Source organism: Aplysia californica, unplaced genomic scaffold (genome assembly GCF_000002075.1).
Source record: "Aplysia californica isolate F4 #8 unplaced genomic scaffold, AplCal3.0 scaffold00484, whole genome shotgun sequence".
Taxonomy (NCBI): domain Eukaryota; kingdom Metazoa; phylum Mollusca; class Gastropoda; order Aplysiida; family Aplysiidae; genus Aplysia; species Aplysia californica.
In genome coordinates, this window is record NW_004797754.1 from 529,550 (window position 1) to 550,014 (window position 20,465).

General features: G+C 42.2%; 2 protein-coding genes across 2 annotated transcripts in view; one reads left to right on the forward strand and one right to left on the reverse strand.

Annotated features, from left to right (window-relative positions):
• The window catches only part of LOC101847603 (cubilin), a gene marked incomplete at its 3' end in the record, with an annotated part of 77,567 nt that overhangs the window by 12,016 nt on the left and 45,086 nt on the right, over positions 1 to 20,465 (forward strand). Inside the window, 4 exon segments of the mRNA XM_013086594.2 lie at positions 3,141 to 3,228; positions 5,669 to 5,908; positions 8,337 to 8,441; positions 10,177 to 10,383. Of these exon segments, the coding sequence (XP_012942048.1) occupies positions 3,174 to 3,228; positions 5,669 to 5,908; positions 8,337 to 8,441; positions 10,177 to 10,383 (607 nt within the window).
• On the reverse strand, positions 15,617 to 20,021 carry LOC101846237 (the record flags this gene model as incomplete). Its single annotated transcript, XM_005105661.3, is given in 1 exon segment — positions 15,617 to 20,021. A coding segment is annotated over 1 exon segment (3,229 nt), but the record flags the coding sequence as incomplete, so codon positions are not given.

A 20,465-nucleotide genomic window follows, 5' to 3' on the forward strand; every position in this document is an offset into this window, starting at 1 on the left:
AGGCGTAAGATTATATTTGAACGGCCCCTATGCGCTGTGCACAGCAGCAGCTATATTCCGTTATAACCGACTCGCGTGTTTGTCTGATTGCGCTATAGCAGTATTTTATTGACAAAGAAGGTAAAGAAGGGGGAAAATGGGGTTTTAGAAAAGTGTCTTTATAACAGACTTCTCGTTATTTCAGGATTCGTTATAAGTGGACTCCACTGTACAAAAGATGCACCTTTTCAGTTTCAACCGACTTTCAAGCTAAGGATAACTCAACTTTGGTGGCCAATTTCCTTCTAATTTTACCTCTGAAACCAGGCAACTCCCACTTTTTCAATCGCCAATATCTTGTCTTGTATCCAAGATAAATGGATATTTAAAAAATTCGAAAGCAAGGCAAATAAACATCATTCTCTTCTCAGGTACAAAGCGGGGCTGATCTCAGACTTTAGACTGCCGGAGGGCTAATTCAAAAGGGTTTTTGTTTTCTTTTGAAAAAGAGGGATGGGTTGTGTAAGAAGGGTTTTTTCCGTTGTTTTGATGTTTTTTTTGGTAAGCTTTCTTTTTGTTGCTGATTCTGTGCAAGGGCTTGTAAAATAAATGAAACATTATGTAAGTAAGATGATGAAGACCGAGTGCCATGGTAAAACAAACACACAGGTCGCCACCACTCGGAGAACGAGCGATGCAAGTTCATGTCAGCGTCTATTTCAACATTACGTTGTTACTGATTTGGTAAACAAAACAGTGACCGGTCACCTCACACACAATTTGTGCATGAGTTGTCAGCGGAGCTTGTAAAGGTTATGACGGATCACACTTCCCTCACCAGCTGTTGAAAATGTATTGGGAATCACACACTACACGCTCTCCTCTTCTTTTACTTTTTGGCCTAGCCTAGGCCTAGGGCTATGGTCTATATGCTCTCATATACTGAGCCTTTAAGCTACGCACGGCACATCACTTTTGGAGTGGCTCACGTATCGTGTCTCTCTGCACCAGCTCTCTGCCGCCTGCCCCACCTCACTCATCACTGGACTGGCCAATCTCAACGCTGCACCGCTAACTGCCTGTTTGGAGCCCGCTTTCAGCCCCCCCTCCCCCCATCCCCCCAGATAGAGCTTTCTCGATCTCTCCCACTGTATCCGAGTTCGGGCCTTTCTTTGCCACGCTAAATCCGAGCACAGGTAATTGAGTTTATATAGAGAAAAAAAGGAGGATTCCGGTAAGGTCCCGCTGTAGGGATGGTCCCACTGTAGCGGGTGCCGCTGCTGGCGTGTTCTACTGTACACACACACACACACACACACACACACACACACACACACACACACACACACTTCCCCCCCCCCCCCCCCCCAAAGCAGTCGATGATGAAACCAACCTCACATCCCCTAGTGACATAACCCGTCATGCTCTAAGCGGCAAAGCGGGCCCACCACGGCGCAGACAAGTACAATATCTTGGTAGCACTTTGAGAATTTTTGGCCTTACGGTACGGAATTGGCGTGTATAGCAAAATATGATACCTTGCTAGCAATTGCGTGCATATAGCAAAAAAAATATATTGGTGCACAGTATTGCGTGCTTATAGCAAAAAATTAATTGGTGCTGGCAACTGCGTTCGTGTATAGCAAAAAATGTGTTGGCACACTCAGTTGCGTGCGTATAGACACTCCCTCCTGAAATACCCGGATTGGTCTAACCCCCCCTCCCCCCTGATTGGTCTAAAGCCCGATAATTGCTACGCACTTAGATTCTAGGCTTAGTGTGTCGATAGGGATGTTAAACCAAATACGCTTTATTTTTTCTGACAAGACAGGACAGACTGCAACAGCAACGGTTGAAGTGCTTCCATTGCTTTACTTTTCTAATCCTAGCCTTGACATTGACGTAAAGACTGCTCCTGCCACCAATATGATACTTCCCATCTTCTTTTGTTGCCTAGAGGTTAAGGTGTTTGCCGCCTCTCATTCAATAGGTCCCGGGTTTGAATCCGGATAGCGGCAGGAAATGTTTTTCCTATGAAATCTTCCCCTTTCACATCCTTTCCTGCTCTATAACACTGTTCTGTCGTCTGCTTTCGTCTTCTCTTTCTGCCCCACCCCCTTTGCCCCCTCCTCTGGACTATTGGTTCTTTCTGCAGCTTTTCTAATGCTACTCTTTGGCTCCTTACTGCTGTCTTTTCAGCCACACCCCTGATCTTCTGGTAGGAAAGATCTACCCCTAGTCTTCTCGAACTAAGGTGAAAAATCTCGGAGGTCCCGTTTGCAAGTTGCGCATGTTATAGATCCCTTGATGGTCCCGAAATCGATAAGAGTACTCTTTGGCCGCCACCGGGGCAAGATTCGAAATTTCTCACAAGTTTTGCAAGCAAATAATAATATGTGTCACGACATGGTGGAATCAGGCATGCATCAATTTTTGGGCACGTAGAGTTATTGGTATCATCTTAATTAAAGCTTGTTTATATATAAATTTGTGTCATGGCGTGGTGGAATCAGGCACTCGTTAATTTTTGGGCATGTGGAGTTGTTGGTATTGCCTTAAAGCTTGTTCATTTGCCTTTCTTTTGATGAAGGAATTACCCATTTATCCTGAGTACATGTTGAGATATTTGTGATTTAATGAGGTGGGGGTCGCCTGGTTTCAGAGGTAAAATTAGTGTTAAAACGGTCGCCAAAGTTGGGTTATTCACAAAGCCTTAAAGTTACTAGTTAGTGGAAAATGACAATTCACATTTTTTGTGCCTTTAATCAACGTTTTCCAATATAATACGCACTGAAATGGGTTTTTTAATAAATATAGGTGTTACGCGTAAAAGCAAAATTTCAATAAAAATCACCGAACCAGTGGGAAAAAGTCAGTTTCTTTGCTTAATTATTCTGATGAGCGCCTGATTTCACCATGCTGCCTCACATTTGTCTTGCTTCTGATAAAAAACGTTTGTATCTATCTTAAAGTTTAACAAAAGTCGAGATGTTTGCAAATGAAGGTGGAGGGATCGCATGTTGTCAAGTGAGAGAGAATATATGGCGACCACAGTTTGGTGACTTCCAACCAAAGCTTGAGTGTCCTTGGGTTTATCTTGGATACTGCAAAATAGAATCTATTACTACTATTACTTACAAGTGTTTTTCCACCTTCGTCAGGTTCTTATTCTTTGCTGAAACTTCTTGAAGACGATGAACCAAGTGGTTTTTTTGGTGGCTGCTCTGACAGCCTTCCTGCTAGGAATGGGTAAGTTGAGCAGATTATATATTGAGTCTGTTGCGCTATGAAACAGACAATATTTATGTGCTTAAACCTTGATCGACCGCATGATTACAGAGCGGTTAGTTAAATGACCTGACCACTTGTTCTTGAAATTACCAGTCAAACCGTGCAGGTAATCATTTTTCACAATAAATACTATTCCGAAAATGTACAAATGGGACCTCATGGAAGGCCTTATATAGTCTACAGTTGAATGTGCTCTTACAGCCATTTGCCCAAGGCAATCATCTGTATAAATGACCCCTTCCCACCTCCCGCATCCCCTTTTAAAAATGACATTATAATGGCACTGTGCAAGATGACTACTTTCTACTTGTCTCCCTGAGTGAGGACAGGTGGTCATCGTGGACAGGTTTGACTGTATTTTCAGACATATAGATAAAGCATTTTCATATTTTGTTTCTTGTACATTTGATCAGAATAATTTTTAAGCTTTTTTCCAAATCAGACTGAACCTACCTATTACTTGTATGTATTTAGAGCACTTTGATGGTGGGAGCATTAGCGCTAATCTGCCCTTGATTTGAATTGTTTTTGTGCAGCTGGAAAGGTGATATTGAGCTCTCCTAACCATTGTGCACACTTCCTCTGACTATGAATACATGTTTTTTGCCCTTCTAGTCTCTTTTTGCCCACTGCCTGTTGTTGATCTGTTTCTAATGTAATGTTATATTGTGATACACCGTGCAGTGCTGTGAGAAAAGCAGAGGTAGGAGATTGTTAGATAGTTTGGAGTTATAAATAAGCCAATTTTTTTGGGTACATCTTTGCAGTTTTTAAATGGAATTCCTTCGGTTCAAAATGAAAAGGTTGTTAAAGGGGGTAATTTATTGTTATTTGTGTGTTGAATCAAGTCCTGCTTCCATCCACTGTCTGCTGTATCTTTCAGTAGTCTTTCCTTCTGTTATTGGGCAGCCTTTTTTTTTTCTGGAGGGAGTTACGAGATTTTGGTAATTTACGGAGTTTTCAGCGAGCCACATTGAGTTGGACCTATCAGAGACGGATATCGTAGTCAGCTCCCCTCCCCCCCCCTCCCTCTCTTAAATTAGCGTAAAGGGTTGAAAAGAACTTTGAACTCATCCTTTATGCCAGAATTTTCCCATTTCTAAAGGGTTATTACACGGTAGTCTGTTTTCTTTTTTTCTTTTTACTCAAAAGTCAGGGCCCAGATACTGCTTACCCTTTTACTTGCTGGATTGGGGAGGCAACTGGGACCTTAAAAAAAGAGAATTATCTTTATGGTGGTGGACGATAAATGCGAAAATGGGATTGTAGCTGTCTCGTATTTTGTAAACAACCCCCTTATCATGAAAAGATAAGAGTTTAATCACCCTCTTATAGGAAGTTTATGTGGCAGATGTGCACACAAATCCTAAGAGATGAACACACTGACAACAGGAGTTGGCTTTTATGTCCTTGACAGGTGTCTGTGATGTAGTGATAAGGCACTTTGCCTATTATGCAGTCGGGAGATTTGATTCCCGAGCGGGAAGGATTTTTAATTATCTCAATCTTTCTCCGGGGATATTGTATCCCTCTCAGTTCAGATTGGCACTAATAGGCAGGGTAGAAGCCCTCCTCCTAAATGATCTAATAATTGTGTTAATGGGGAATCAACAACACTTACAACTGAAAAAAAAAATTTTCATGCTCTCGTCAGTAGGGTTTCTGTTTTACTTTTGTCTTTTCTCGAACTTGATCAAGGAGCCATTTAACAGTGCCCCCCTGTGTGTTTTGGAGAAGTAAATAGACACTCCATTTTTAGTAAGAGTTTTACGGCACTCGGAACACAAACAGGTCATATAAATCCACAAGATTAGAGATGTTGCGAGAGATTAACATACAAAGAAAATAAGGAGGAGAGATAAAAGAAATAAATGTTTGATAGGAACGAAGGAGCAAACCGCATCAGAACACCCATCAACCACCCAATCACATTGTAAACCAGAAAGAGGTGCACTATCCACCCTGGTGGAGGAAAAGCGGACAAGGAAAGTTGGTGCTCAGACATATATATATTTATACCTTTCTTCATGTGGGTGGTTGGCCGGTGCCCTGATGTGGTTTGATTTTTCTTTTCTATCCAGCATCTTTCGTCCCTACCTCTCCTATTTCTTTTCTATGTTTGTTACTTTATAGTAACACCTCTAATCTTTTGCACTCATATTATCTATTTGTGTTGCAAGTGCCTCTTTCTAAAACTAAAACCTTTTCTTCGTTTTTCTGTACTGTAGCCATTGAACCTACTTTCCTGTCTTTGTATTTCCCTGTTTGTATCGTGCAGGGTGCTCTGTCCTTTGTGCTTGTAAATATAAGAATTATTTTACTGACTTAGCTTTTGATCGTAACAAAACCTTTTCCCCCCTCTCGAATCGTTGTCTGAATTTTATAATTTGTGTTTCAGTGCACGCAGACTGTCCTCATCAAAGCTTCAACGAAACAGACAGTGTCCAGCTACCTAAAAATGCTACAGCCGGTGATACATGTGTCTTCACAATCACCAGACCAAGTTCAGACCCCGCCAAGTTTACAACCTTTGTTCTTAAAGATGTGATCATGACGATGGGCACGAATGATTCCTTTGTCATCTATGATGGTCCAAAAGAGGAGAAGAACAAACTTCTGACCATCAAGGATCAAATTGGTATGTAGTGCTGTACGGTTTTGAGGAAGTGAAATTTCATCGACTCTTTGCTGCATGAAGCATGGGTCTCAACATTCCGCTATTTAGCGGATTTCCGCTGCCGCCATGTCCTCCGCTAAACTTGGGTACTTCTCATGTGCCACCACTTTCTGAACATAGTCAAGATTGTAAATGTTTGGTAAGTGACTCTTTTACTTGAAATCATCTTTCAAACCCTCAAATTGGTATTAAATAACCTTGCTTTGATAAATTGATGGTTTTTATTTCTGCATTCTAGGGTTAAACAGTGTAGTAATAATGGGTGTTTCGCGAAAATGGTCTGCTGTCGCGATCACACGGAAAGTTTCTCCTTTTTTTAGAATTCTGAGGTTAGACCCATGATGAAGTCACTCACTGTTCATGCTTTTTTAATTTTGTGTGTGAATGATATTTTTTCCCTTACCTAGATGTCCATCAACAATATTCTCTGTTCAATATTCACCACTCACAATGCTATTTATCCATGACTATTTGCCAAAACCATTGATCCTCAACACTCTGTGTGCCTGCCTTTCACTTGCTGTGGCTTTAGTTTAAGTTGTGCCTAGGGAAGTGCAAAAGGGGAGGTACTGGTGATTGACTTTGGTATAATATTTAGTTGTTTCCCCCTAATCCACCTGACATCATCCTTCACTTAATCATATAAAAAAGAGTCCTCTGAGCCTCGAGCAGAGATTACTGCGGTGGGTTAAAGAAAGCAGCCTCTGTTTGTCATGTATGAAGAGGTTATGGTGTGGTGTAGAGCTCTTTCCAGTGCACTCATAAATAAGAATGTGAGTGTGATTTCCAAGTTAGGAAGATATTTCAAGGAGTGTATCAGTGTTCCATCTGGGGAGTAGTTTCTTACACTGCTGGGATTTGCCCTGACAGAGAGGGTCGAAACAGGCTGCCTCCTTTCTCGATAAACCTATATACTATGTCCGTAGTGGGGTCAGTGGCCTTGTGGTCAGGCTATCAGACTCGTAACCGTAAGGTCATGGGTTCGAATCCTCTCAGGGGCCGGACGTGTCCTTGGGAAAGGCTCTTTACACAAATTTTCCTCACTTGCAAGGGTGGGAATTGGTACCTAGCTATAAACAGTGAAAGATCTTGCCAGTTTATTAGTGTATGAGCGCGCTTAACTCGTTCGCTACGTATTATTTTCGGCTTGTGGACGAATTTTTTTTCGGGAGGGCGAATGAGATGATGACTAGTGGGCAGTTAAAAGGTCTTTGGGGCCACAAATTCAAATAAATATCAACATATTATATACCAATATTTTCAGTATGGTTTGTAGAATACATCTGTAATGTTCATTTATGTATTTTTCAACTTTGGTTCCTGTAAGAGACGATTATGCAACACAATTTTGATTGGATGCGGATAAAATTTGAAAATAAAAAATAAAAAAATCTTTGGTGAAACTCAAAAAATATGTTTGCACCTAGTCAAATGATACATCAAAATAGCCATAAATGAATATAGAACTGGAAAAACATTGAAAAGTTTGCAGTTATTTACCTACATTCCATAATATTTGTACAATTTGAACATAACATCCGATATTGAAAAAAAAAAATTATAATCTTGAAAAAACGATCACAAACAGAAAAAAACCCACTCGTATCTTATATGGAATTATTCGGAATTGCATTCGGAATTGCATTTGGAATAAACCTATACATGTCTTGAGTGGCACTTTTTGTGTAATTTCATCAAAAAGTGGTGATTTTGGGGAGAAAAAAAATATTTTGACAATTTAGATCTAGACCTAGATCTAGCACTCAAAAATATTGATTTCTCAATAACATTGCATTGGCAATATGAGCCCAATCGTATCAATATTATAAAAAAGAGTCCTACATTTCTTTAGTAGGCAAAATAATGATAGACTTTGTTGTGTAAAATTACTAAGACTGGTGTCCGGGCTATAAAACAAAGTCGAAAAAACTACGAAATCGCGTTTCAAAACTGAATCTAAATTTCCGATTTTCAGTGGAAATGCTGGACCTGGAAGTCAACATTATATTATGACCTTTATTTTAACATGGATATATGTGGATTGGAATGGAAACCAAGCTAAAATTGAAGATCGGTTCTCGAGCCGCCGGGGGCGGCTTAGCGTACTGACGGCACTTTAGCCACGCCGCCCCCCACAGCTCGGCGTAGCGAGTGAGTTAATCAGCTGCTAGCCTTGTATTCTTCCTGGGAAACTGAGAATGTTTCTGAGTGTTCTGTGGTCTGTTAGGGTAACAGTATAGTGTTTGTTGTCGAGTGGTGGGTATATGCGCTATACAAATGCTATTTATTATTATTATTATGATTAATAGGGGTGTAAAACATTTATAACTAACTGTAATGAACCTCTTTTGTCTTTTTAGAAAAACTTTTTTCTCCGTTTTATTCTCAGTGCTCTCCCAAGTTGCTGTGACCTTCAGTACTGTGATGACTATAGAGTTCTATGTTGGAGAGAATGACACCAAGTCGTCAGGATCCTTTGACTTTACTTTTGGAAGTAGGTTATTGCGTGATTGTGGTCTCAATTGAGCATATTCTGCTTACCCTTAATACCCGTTGAACTCGTAAATATTTTCTGTGCATGGTAGAAGGGTGGCACTTGTAAGTCTACATTGTTGCTGTCCCTTTGTTAACTCTTTGAATAATTTTTTGTTTTAAAGAACTGTTCAAGATTTTTTTCATTTGAAATTAAATGTTTATTTACTAACTTATTGGCCAAGGGAATTAAAAGTTTGCTCCGACTGCGCCTAGCCTGCCCTTTTTGTGAGTAGATGGTGGGTGTGGTTTGCTCCTACTTCCCTGTCCTACATCTGTTTAGACAGCTTCTTCATGAGTAAACGAGTGTAATTATGATAAAAATGCAAATTTTCTTTCAGCATGAAAATCTCTGCTGTATGGTGTAATGATGATAAGTTCCTAAAGTCAGGCATAAATGTGTCAAGACACAGCAAAATCAGGCACTCATCAAGTTTTGGGTATTTGGAGTTATTGGTATCCTTATAAAGGCTTTTTACACAAATTTTCCTCACTTGCAAGGGTGGGAATTGGTACCTAGCTATAAACAGTGAAAGATCTTGCCAGTTTATTAGTGAGTGTATGAGCCCTTAATCAGCTGCTAGCCTTGTATTCTTCCTTGGAAACTTTAAAAAGAGATAAAAGATGTAGATCCAAAAAAAGAAAATTTGAAAACTACCATAAGGGTGCAGATGAAGGAGCCAGTTTACCAAACGATCGGTATTTTATTGCATTTGGCAAAAAAAAAGATACCCACCTATCTTGAGTAGAAATCAAGATAATTGCCATTGAAGGAGGTGGGGGGGTCTCCTGGTCTGAGAGGTAAAATTAGAGAGTAAATGGCTGCCAAAGTATGTTGACTCCCAAACCTTGAATGTCCTTAAAAACTGGAAATTTACAATTTTTTTGGCCTTTAATCAACGTTTTTCTGCAACATCCACACAGAAATGTGTTTTTAAAAAGAGATAAAAGATGTAGAGCCAAAAAAAGAAAATTTGAAAACTACCATAAGGGTTCAGGTGAAGGAGCCAGTTTCCCAAACAATCGGTATTTTATTGATCAGGGAGTGAGACATTTACAGTCTATCACCCTTTGTTTGCTATAAGGTATCTATTTATTTGTCCTTTCATCTATTATCTATGTCCCAAAGGGCGTTAAATTCATAGATAGACATTTTTAAAATGTCTTTTGTCCACCTCCTTTCCTTGGGTAAAAGATAGAAATATTTTTTGTCTTCACAAAGAAAAATTTGCTTCATGGAAAATACCAGCACGCGCTCGTCAACTCAGTCACACACACACACAATCACACAGATAGTAGCTTTTTATCCTCATTGTTTGTACCAGTAGTACTGTATATGTAAGTACCAACTACTCCACGTTCGAAATTATCAGACTTGTGTTTATGGGAATGATATACATTTGCAACCGTTGGTGGTTGACGGGTGCTTTGGTGCGGTTTGCTTCTTCCCCTTCAAACATCTAATATCTATCTTCCTTACCACTGCTCTTTCTTCTCTTTGCATGTTACTCTTTAGTTAGTAACACAGGTCATCTTTGGCACTTGTATGACCTGTTTGTGTTGCAATTTCGTTCAAACACTTATTAAACTAAAACTTAACTTTTGCAACCATTCTTATCAGCTACCTGATTTATGAAGGCGTAATTTTGGTTTCTTATGGGTTTTTTTGGTTTGTTTTTCTTTACCCTTGTTTCCAGCTTGCCAACAGAATCTCACAGACAGCTGGGTCCTGCCTGTGACATCCCCGCTGTACCTGAAGAACCAAGGGAGCTTCATGTGTACCTACAATGTGGCCAACGCTCTGCCGGCCGACCGCCGGGCTGTGGTCAGCTTCTCTCAGTACTCGCTGAAGGGCGAGAGTTACCTGGCGTTGACCTCGGGCTCTGAAAAGGTCAACTTCACAAGTGAGTTGTTTTTGTTGCTGTGTTAGTTGTTTTTGTTGCTGTGTTAGTTTTTGTTGCTGTTGTTGCTAATTTTTTGTTTGGGATCGTGCCAGGCATACTTGACTGGCAGCCTCCACAGCAGTTTGCATGGCATTGGCCATTGGCCATATTTAATTGGCAGTGTTGATCATTTTTGTCAAGTTGGTCTGTGGGTGGTTGGTGGGTGCTGTGGTGTGGTTTGCTCCTTCTTTCCTATCAAACGTCTATCGTCCTTATCTCTCCTTCTTTTTGTGTTTCTATGTTACTCACTAGATACACCTCTGATCTTTGGAACTGATATGACTTAGTGGGTGGTTGGTGGGTGCTCTTTTGTGGTTTGCTTCTTCTTAACTATCAAACATCTATCATCTCTATCTCTCCTCCTTCGTTTTTGTTTTTGTAACTCATTGGTAACATGTATCATCTTCAGCACTTATATGACCTAATTGTTTGCAAGTTCTGTAAAACACTTGCTAAAACAAAAACTCATATGGCTTCTTTGTGTTTCAAGTGCCTTAAAGCTCTTACTTAAACTAAACTCATCTAACTGAACAAGTTTGTCTTGTACAAATAAAATAAAAGCGGGCAGGTTTTACTAATGAAAACACCTCAGAATACGAGAGGGAGTCAAAAAATATTGCAAGTTGTTAGCTATTTGACACAATTTAGCTCCAGGTTTTATGCCATTCAGCTCACAAATACTTGCGCATGTACTTTTGAACAAAAACTGTATGTTGAAATACCATTTTCTCCAATATTTGCATGAATGATGTCTCGTTAAAATAGCTGCCCCTTCATAGGTCGGTCAGAGGCGAAGACCTGTGGTTGAATTTCTTGTTTTAGTAGGAGAAACAGGCAGTAACATCCGTAAGCGACTTCAACATGTTTACAAGGACCAAGTTCTAAATTTCAGCATTATATATTAGGTGGTTCAGATGTTTGAGCAATAGAATAGAAGAAGAAGAAGAGGTGTGGTCTGTGGGCTTGTGTGACAAGCATCGACTCGATCACCCTGCAAGCCCTGTGAACACCATCAACAAGGCAAAAACAGAAGAATTTATAAGGGCTGACTGGCAAACTTCACGTGATGAACTAGCTACTGGAAGCCTAAATTAAAACTCTGAAAGGACAGAAAGCGAGTATTTGAAGAGTCAGGTCACGTATGAGCATGGAATGATTTTTGGTCATGATAACGCCTGCCCGCAAACGAATGTTTGAACAAGGGAGGCAATCACCTGGTTGTGGATGGATAACACTACCACACCCAGCTTATTCTCCTGATTTGGCTCTTACAGATTTTCACTGTTTTGGTCCAATGAAAGAAGCATTTAGAAGTAAACACTGGAAACAATGAAAAAAAATCAAGCCTGCTGTAAAAAATTGGCTCAAAGACCGACCCGCACAGTTCTACGAATCTGTTATAATTGGTTTTTATTAAAAAGTAGACAGTGGCTATATGAAAGAGATGGAGACTATGTTGAGAAATAGAAATGTGATCCTCAGATGCACCCCTTTGATAGTTGCAACTGCTTTCTTGTTTCTTTAAGTTATAAACAGACTTGCATTCCTTTTTGACTTCCCCTCGTACTGTGTCCTGCGATACAAATCAGGATTGGGAGAGCAGTCTCAATTAATTAATCTAGCAGATTGTTGGCTGTTAGTCACTGGAGGGCACCATTGGTATCACCTAATTCATTGCTATCTGTTTCTCAGATGTTTCTGTTTGTGGGTCTTTCTTTTCACTTGCATAAAAATGACGTTAGGTGATGATGTCCATCTCACGGCGCACCGGCAGTGGAATTTTAGTTGCCGCGGGGGGTTCCCCACCAGGGGCCTTATCACGTCGGGGTCACGAGGGTCAGCTCCCTGTCGCCGCTCTGTCTGGGCAGACTTAATTTTTGGTACTTTTCAACGTACAATTTAAGGTGTATCCTTGTATTTATGTAATTCTCATTTAGTGCACCCAAAGCACGCATCTCTGCTCTTGAGACTCAAAAAAGAACGGACGTTGTAACTTGTCTGGTTATTTCGTTAGACGCGCTGGAGTCGGCAATGCTAAATTGTAATTTTTTTTTGATTAGCATGGATGAAAAAAAATCAATATAACAAAAAGGCCTCGTCAAAATCTGTCGAACTTTTGGAACATGAACGACATAGCATTGGTGCAGATACTCAGAAAAGATGGTATCTGCGCATATAATAGAAGGCTGTAATTTTGCAATTTTATCCATCGGGCACACAATTCGCTATGAAGTAATTTCTCCAAATACAACTATATGTGTCTAATATAATCGTGAATATTCGCATATTTTCTCGAAAGTTTATAAAATTTACCATTTCTCTATGAAAAGCACAAATCGATTTTAGTGCTAGAATACATCTTCAACGTAGATCTAATACACGAACAGTATCTGTTACACTCCAGAAATTCCTTACTTTTCTTAAAACGCTAAGTCTAGGTTTCGTAAGTTGACTGAATAATAGGGATGACTTCTCATAATTGGGTTATAAGAATAATTTCTAGCTTTCCAGGGACACTGAATCAGCACCAGATTTTTCTAGCTTTTTTTCCGTTTCTATGACCATTTGTAATAACTGACAATGTGACTGATTTCTTTACATTCATAATTGTGACCGCGCATATTTCCTACACAAAAACTAAGACAAAAACTAAGAATGAATGTTTTAGCTGTCATTATTTTTATTCCATACAAGAAGTTTATCTCTATTCATGTATTTACACGGTTTTGTGGGGTTTTTAATCGCTTATATTATATCTTTTTAGTTGTATGCAGGCTGCCACAGACACAGCATGATTAATGAACAAACGCAGAGTAACTTTCTCTTGTTTGATAGTAAAATAAGAGCTAACGCTGATCGTCTTTAGTTAAAAAATGCAGATGTGCATCTTTCTTCTCTTATAACTTGACTATTACTACTCGCAGAGATTTAAGATTTCTTATGGTAAAAGACATGATATTCGTAGTCAGTTTAACACAGATTTTGGAGAGATTTGGTCAGCCTTTTTAAAATTAACAATCATTTATTCATAAGTTTGTAACTAAAATAGGACAAATTGGGTACTTTAATAACACTTGTCTAGAACAAAAACTAAGGCACAGAAATTAACCATTCTAACGCAGAATAAATCTCAAGACATTGAGCTTTTAGTACATCCGCGTAATGGTTTGCTATGTCGGATGGGGAAGAAGTTATATCGTTTTAAACATAGTCAAAAATGCGAACTTCCTGACCGACACCAGCAAAGTCGCTTCAGGGCTCATTAACCCCGTGACCCCGAGCCGGGGAGCTCCGGCGGGCTGCTGAGTCACGCTAACTAAAAGTAACAGAATCGGGCGAAATGTGACGCCGTGATCTCTTTTAACTCGCTTGTGTTTTCTATCATAAGCTACATTTGAACACGATTTTGCTTTCCGTCTGATGCCATCTTTTCCTCTTCAAGCACAGCTGTGTGGGTACATGTGCACATGCTAAAACACTCCGACACATGGGCTGACATACTTTTGACTGTGCATGTGGTCACACACACACACACACACATACACACACACACACGCACACACACACACACACACACTCACGCACACACACACACACACTCACGCACACACATGCACACACAAACACTCACAAGCAGACAAGCACGCTTGATCCGCCATTTCATAAGAAAAAAAACCCAGCGAAAGCTATAGATAGTAATGTGCATGCAGGGACAAAAGAAGCCCGTTGTATTCTTCATTGTGACAGCAAAGTATACAAAAGATATTAAGTTAATTACACAGAAAAATAGATGTCATCGAAAGACAATGAGTTTGTGAAAGACTCGAACAATGGCATGGATAAAATGAAACTAATAAATATGATTGTGTTTGTGATTGTCATGGTCAGTTGAGTTAGCAGTACAAATACAGCTTTCTATTCTGTGGGTGGTTGACGGGTGCTCTGGTGTGGTTTGTTCCTTCTTTCCTATCAAACGTCTATTGTCTTTATCTCTCCTATTTCTTTTTTTTTTTTTTGGGGGGGGGGGGGAGGTCTTTGTTACTCTCTTGTAACACCTCTAATATTTGGCTCTTATCTGATCTTATTGTGTTGTAAGTCAAGTTCCTTTAAACTCTTACTAAAACTATAAAAAAAGGTTTTCTGCCTTGCAGTGCCCTGATTTGTCTGATTTCCAATGTGACAGTCTCTTTCCCAGTTTTTATTTGTCAGTGGTCTTCTTTCTAATCCATTGTTTGTCTTTTTACCTATCAATCTATTTCCTTGTAAAAAATATATCTATTATCTTCTTTTCTGTCTCTCAGTTGCAGGTCGTCTTTTTAATAAGTCTGTTTGTCTCTTTACTTATCCATCTAGATTGCTTTCTTTTAAGTCTTATCTATGATCTATTTTTCAGTCTGTCTATTAGTGGTCTATTTCGTCTATTTCCTTGTAGAAATGTGGTGGTTGTCATGCAGAGTGGCAGTGCCTAACCCAATACCACAGGACGTTTCTTCCATATATTTTACTGAAGATGAGATCATATGAATGGACTCAAGCAAAGATATACAACTGAGACTAGCACAAAAATGCAAATCGACTCAAGCTAAGAAAAAAACATGTGTGAAATACAGATTGCTCAACTAAGAAGTAATGATTTGTTAAAGCTTAAACAAATAATTTTCCCTCACCCCTAAGAAAATGATAATGAGAGAAAGCAAAATGAACTTACAGCGAACATGCAATGTCATGGTTACCTTGAAGTGGAGAGGTGTCAAAATTTGTCATTAGTGCGACAATTTAGAGCAAAGAGAAAAAACCCAGTGTGTTATTGTGTTCAGGTTTTGTAGTTTACGGGGATACTTTGGGCGTGGGTGGTTGGTCGGTGCCCTGGTGTGGTCTGCTTCTTCTTTCCTATCAAACATCTATCGTCCTTATCTCCCCTTCTTCTTTCCTATCAAACATCTATCGTCCTTATCTCCCCTTCTTCTTTCCTATCAAACATCTATCGTCCTTATCTCCCCTTCTTCTTTCCTATCAAACATCTATCGTCCTTATCTCCCCTTCTTCTTTCCTATCAAACATCTATCGTCCTTATCTCCCCTTCTTCTTTCCTATCAAACGTCTATCGTCCTTATCTCCCCTTCTTCTTTCCTATCAAACGTCTATCGTCCTTATCTCCCCTTCTCCTTTTTTTCTGTTCGTTACTCTCTTGTAACACCGTTTATCTTCTGGCGCTCATATAACCTTATTCAGTTGCGAGCGCCGTAAAACTTCTACTAAAACTAAATAACTAATACTTTGGTCAAGGATATTTGGAGGGTGATGTTAGTAGATCCAACTTCTTTCCTCTGCCCCTTTTGATTTTCGTCTATTCGTCCTTGTCTTCCATAGCACTAAGACTGACTGTTTTAGTGTTTTCCTGTAGAGGGGTTTGACGCCCCATGGACACAATTTAGAACATTTTGGAGTAGGGCTTAAACATTGCCTGTCAGGGTCAACCAAAACTGAGAGGGATACAACGTCCCGGCAAAAAAAGAAAAATCTCCAGAGATACTCTATAATAATTCTCCGTTCACAGGAATCGAACTCTGGTCTTCTTAACAGAGCATTCTTGAATTCGTGTTCTTTGGGGATTTTTACGCCTGTCCTCCCACTTCCTTCAATCCTAATGTCAGGGATGAACGTTAATTGTGAAATCCGCTTTTGGCATTGTTCAGTATTAAAAGGGACGCCTGTTATTTCTGGTGTGGTTTGCTTCTTCTTTCATATTAACATCTATCACCCTTTCCTTCTTTACTTTGTATGTTACTCTCTTGTAACTCCTCTTGTCTTTGGCACTTATATGACCTGTATGTGCTGGAAGTTCAGCAAAAACTTAAACGAAGAAAACTAAGGGTTGGGCATTGGTTCAAAGATCTGCTTTCAGTATTGTTCAGTATTGAAAAGGACATTTACCCCATACGGCAATACTATTAATTTATAATCCAGGCACCAGGGAAGCTCATGTGGCTTTTTTTTTTTTTTTTGGTGTTCACTGAGAAGAGGTTTTGATCGGCTCTGTAATGTTTACCTTGTCTTGTCCCCTCTCAAGTATGACATCCGCTATGTTATGGTTTGCCCCTTCTGACCTATCAAACATTTATCGCCTTCATCTCTCCTCCTTTTTTGTGTTTGTTACTTACAGTCTTTGGCACTTATATAACCTAATTGTGGTGCAAATGCCGTAAAACTCTCACGAAAACAATAAACTAACCATCTATCTCCTGTCCTTTTCTTTATATGGTACTCTCTAGTAACATCTGTAATCTTCAGCACGGCTGTGACTTCATTGTTATGGAAGTGCCGTGTAAAACTCTTAATAGGCTAATTGAAAAAAAAAAAAAGAAGCCTCTTAAGTATCGGCTTTGACGTCATTGATATCGAGATCTCTGAAGTGCACTCTGGTGTGGCTGTGATCTCTGCGCTGCTCTAAGTTGTCACCCCGGCCTGGGTCGTAGAGGATTCCGTCAGAAATGGTCCGCACTCGTGCGCTCGGCCCAAACTTGGGCGGCACTAATAGATAGCGGTCAGTGATGTTTGGAGTGGTTGTTCCCAGTGGACTGCGGTCTGTTGGGGGCGCGGAGTGTATAGACTGGGGTCTGAAGGTGACCGGCTGCCCGTATACCGGCCCGTGGACAAAGTGGCCCAGGACGGGGCTGGGTGGGGCTGAGTTAACGGTCGGGTCAGATCCCCCCATTGCTTGGGTGTTGGTAAGAACATAGCCAGGCTGGGAGGAAATGTATGGAAGGCCATTTTGCAACTGGAGCGGAAGGTTACCGATGCTTGGAGCATTTTGCACAGGTTGTATGTTTTGTATGAGCATTTGTTGGCCGTTTTGATTTTGAACCAACTGGCCATTTTGAATTTGCCATTGGTGGTCATTTTGTAAGTGCACCGGTTGACCGTTTTGTAAGTGCGCCGGTTGACCGTTTTGTAAGTGTACCAGTTTGCCGTTTTGTAGGTGCAATGGTTGACCATTAAGCCCTTGGACGGGCTGGCTGTTGGTGTTGGTAGGTCCTGCAGTGATGTCGGGAATGGTGAGAAAGTGGACAACAGGCTGAGCCGAACGCGCCTCTTCCAGCTGTTTGCGCATGTCTCCGTCTGGCAGAGACTTGGACAGGGGCTCAGGGGGAGCGCTGTCTGTTTGTATCTTTTTGCTTCTGAGCTCACTGTTATGTCTTCTTCTAGTCTGACTTGGGGATTTTGTGACAGATCCGTTCTCTCTGCTAGTATTCTTTTCAACATTGCGCTCCTCTTCTCTTTCGTCTTTGATTGTTGTCAAGATATGAGTGTTGGGGCTTTCAGGGTTGTTCGGCTTTTGTAAGTTTGTTGACTTGAAAGGTAATGGATTATTCTGTTTGAGCAAATTGTTAATTTTGAGAAGACTGTGGAGGCGTTGGTACCGAAGTCTTGCCAATGTGTTTGTCTGTCTTATAGGACTGGCTGTTCGTTTGTATGGTGCCATTTGAGAAGTAAATGGTCCAGTGGTCCCCATTTGAGTGGCGAGTAGTCCGAAATTTTCCATTGGAGATGCGTGTTGCATGCTATGGTCATCGAACCCTAGAGTACTGATCATTTGAATTCTCTTGACAATAGCGTGGCCGTCGGAGTATTGTGTCTGAATTGAGGTGACAGATCGGAAATACCTCTGGTCTTCCACCTTCTTTTTCTTCTTGATGTCGTACCGCAAGACTTTTTTGGGCTCTCCTGGGCAGTGGCGGCAGCAAGAGGGGAGCAAACTCTCCAGTAGCAGGACGACAGACAGCGTCTGCAGTTCCCATTGGCTGTTTCGGTCTTCTGAGACGAGTGCGCATGTCTGTGACATCATGGCGATCAGTGAGTTAATGAGTAGGACGTAGGTGAACAGAACGAAGAGGACGAAGAGAGTGACTGCCATCCAGGGGTGGCGAGCGTCGTAGAGGATCTCTATATCCGTCAGTCCGAGCATGAGCTTGAACATAGTCATGACTGTGACGCCCAGGTTCCTAAAGCCGTCGGGAATGGGCAGTGAGTTCAGGTAGGTCACGTGCATGGCTACAGAGAAGGAGAGAAGCTCCAGCATGATGAGCAGCGAGAAGCGGAACATGTCGCCGAGAAGAACCTTCTGGAACATGACAGTGAAAAAGGAGAACTTTTTGTGCACTCTGAGGGCGAAGGTCATGAACCACCAGCCGAGTAGGAGAGCAAGGATGAGGAAGTAGTTGTTGTCGGGCGGCGCCGAGAGGAACCAGCAGCTGTCTGCGATGAGGCTGAGGGAGAAGAGGACCAGGGTCAGCCGGTACAGTCCGTTGTGGTGGATGAGGCGAAAGTGCCAGGCCTGGCGCATGTAGAAGGAGCGCACGGCCTCGAGAGCCAGATAGACGCCGCCGAAGCAGATAGAGAGCCAGGCCGTGGCCTGCACTAAGTTTTCCTCCTGGGCGCTGACGAGCGCCGGCGTGAGCTGCTGCGTCACGGATGTGGGGCCCGCCGTTGTGCTCACGCTGCTGTTAGTGGTGGTGGTTATGATGTTGTTGTCATTGTCATACACTTCAACGTTGATGACTTTGGTCTTGTACACGGCGTACGTGGTGAGGAGCGTCATGAGACAGAGATGCAGGAACATCCATAGGTAGAAGAAGGGCCGGTAGGCGGCCCACTTGGCTTTGATGGTGTCCCGGACCACGTCCACCCTGAGCAGCCCGAAGGCCTGCCGTACGCTGATTGTGCAGATGATCTCTAGCACGGCTTCACGTCTGTGCGGAGTTGTCCCCTCCCGCGCTTGGGAGGCACAGCATCCCACAGAGGGCTCTGCGTCGGGTGATGGTGTCTCCTCTTTACCGTCCATCACCTCCACCGATGAGGGCGTGGCGGGGGTAAGGTCGCCAGGTCCCCCTACAGGCGCCACCTGCCCGTTCTTTAGTTTCTTCTTCTCTGGCTTTCTGGGCCGAGTGTGTGCTGTCGTTGGGTGGGCTACCAGTCGCCCCCACTTGTGCTGGGCCACCGTGTCGATCTCCGTGATGTCACAGAGATGGATGTCGAAGACGCCATCGTGCTCGTCCAGCTGGCTGTACACTCCGTCGAGGGCGAAGATGGCGGCGAAAATATCCGCCTCGCCGAGCACGGCGGCGAGCTTGAGCGGCGTCTGCCCGGCATCGTTTTCAAGGAGCCATACTTCCAGCGGGTCGCGCTTCTTATCCTCTCCTGCGCGGCGCGACAGCCGCGACATGTCTCGCGAGAAGTTCCGCGGCGCCAGCGTGTCGTGCAGGCTTCTCAGCATTTCCAGAACGCTGGCGCGCTGGTCGCTGTGCACGCCGGCGTAGCGAACGAGAGAGTGGAGTACCGTGTCGCCCAGCGCGTTCTGCGCGTGCAGCTGCGCGCCGTAGTCGAGTAGGAGCGTGACCATATCCAGGTTGAGCGTGAGTGCGGCCACCGACAGTGGCAGCTGGCCCATCATGACGGTGTCGCGGAAACGCTCGCCCGTCGCGCACGCCTGGAACAGTTCCTCAAGTAGCGTGCCACCGCCGCTTCTGCGTAACTCGGAGGCGTGCGACAAAAGAAAGCTGGCGGCGTCTACGTTGTCCTTGCTGATCACTATGTGCAGCACTGTCTGGGAAGGCAAGAGAGGTTGTGGTACGGGTTAAATGCGATTTGCATGTTGTGGTTGTTGTTGTTGTTGTAGTAGTTTTTCTACAAGTTTAGCGCCATATCAAACACAAGTGGGGCTCAACGTTAGTGCAGTTGATCATGGACAAAAGTGCACATCACCCTTTTGGGAGTCATCAATATGCGGGGGTTGGGGAGGAAGTTACATCTATAACTTTAGTGTGTTTGTATATTGAGTTTTCTTGACTATCGAGACACTTGTTATTTCAAATCCCTTTACAGTGTTGATTGGAGCTCTAACCCATACCACAGGTGTCCAGTTAATACGTTGATATCGTTTCGTGCTATGATAGAGGATGTCCTGGTTCCTATCCTCAGTGGGTGCTTTTTGAATATGGGTTATCAAAAGAACCCCGGATCCCCTTAAAAAGGCAACTCTGACC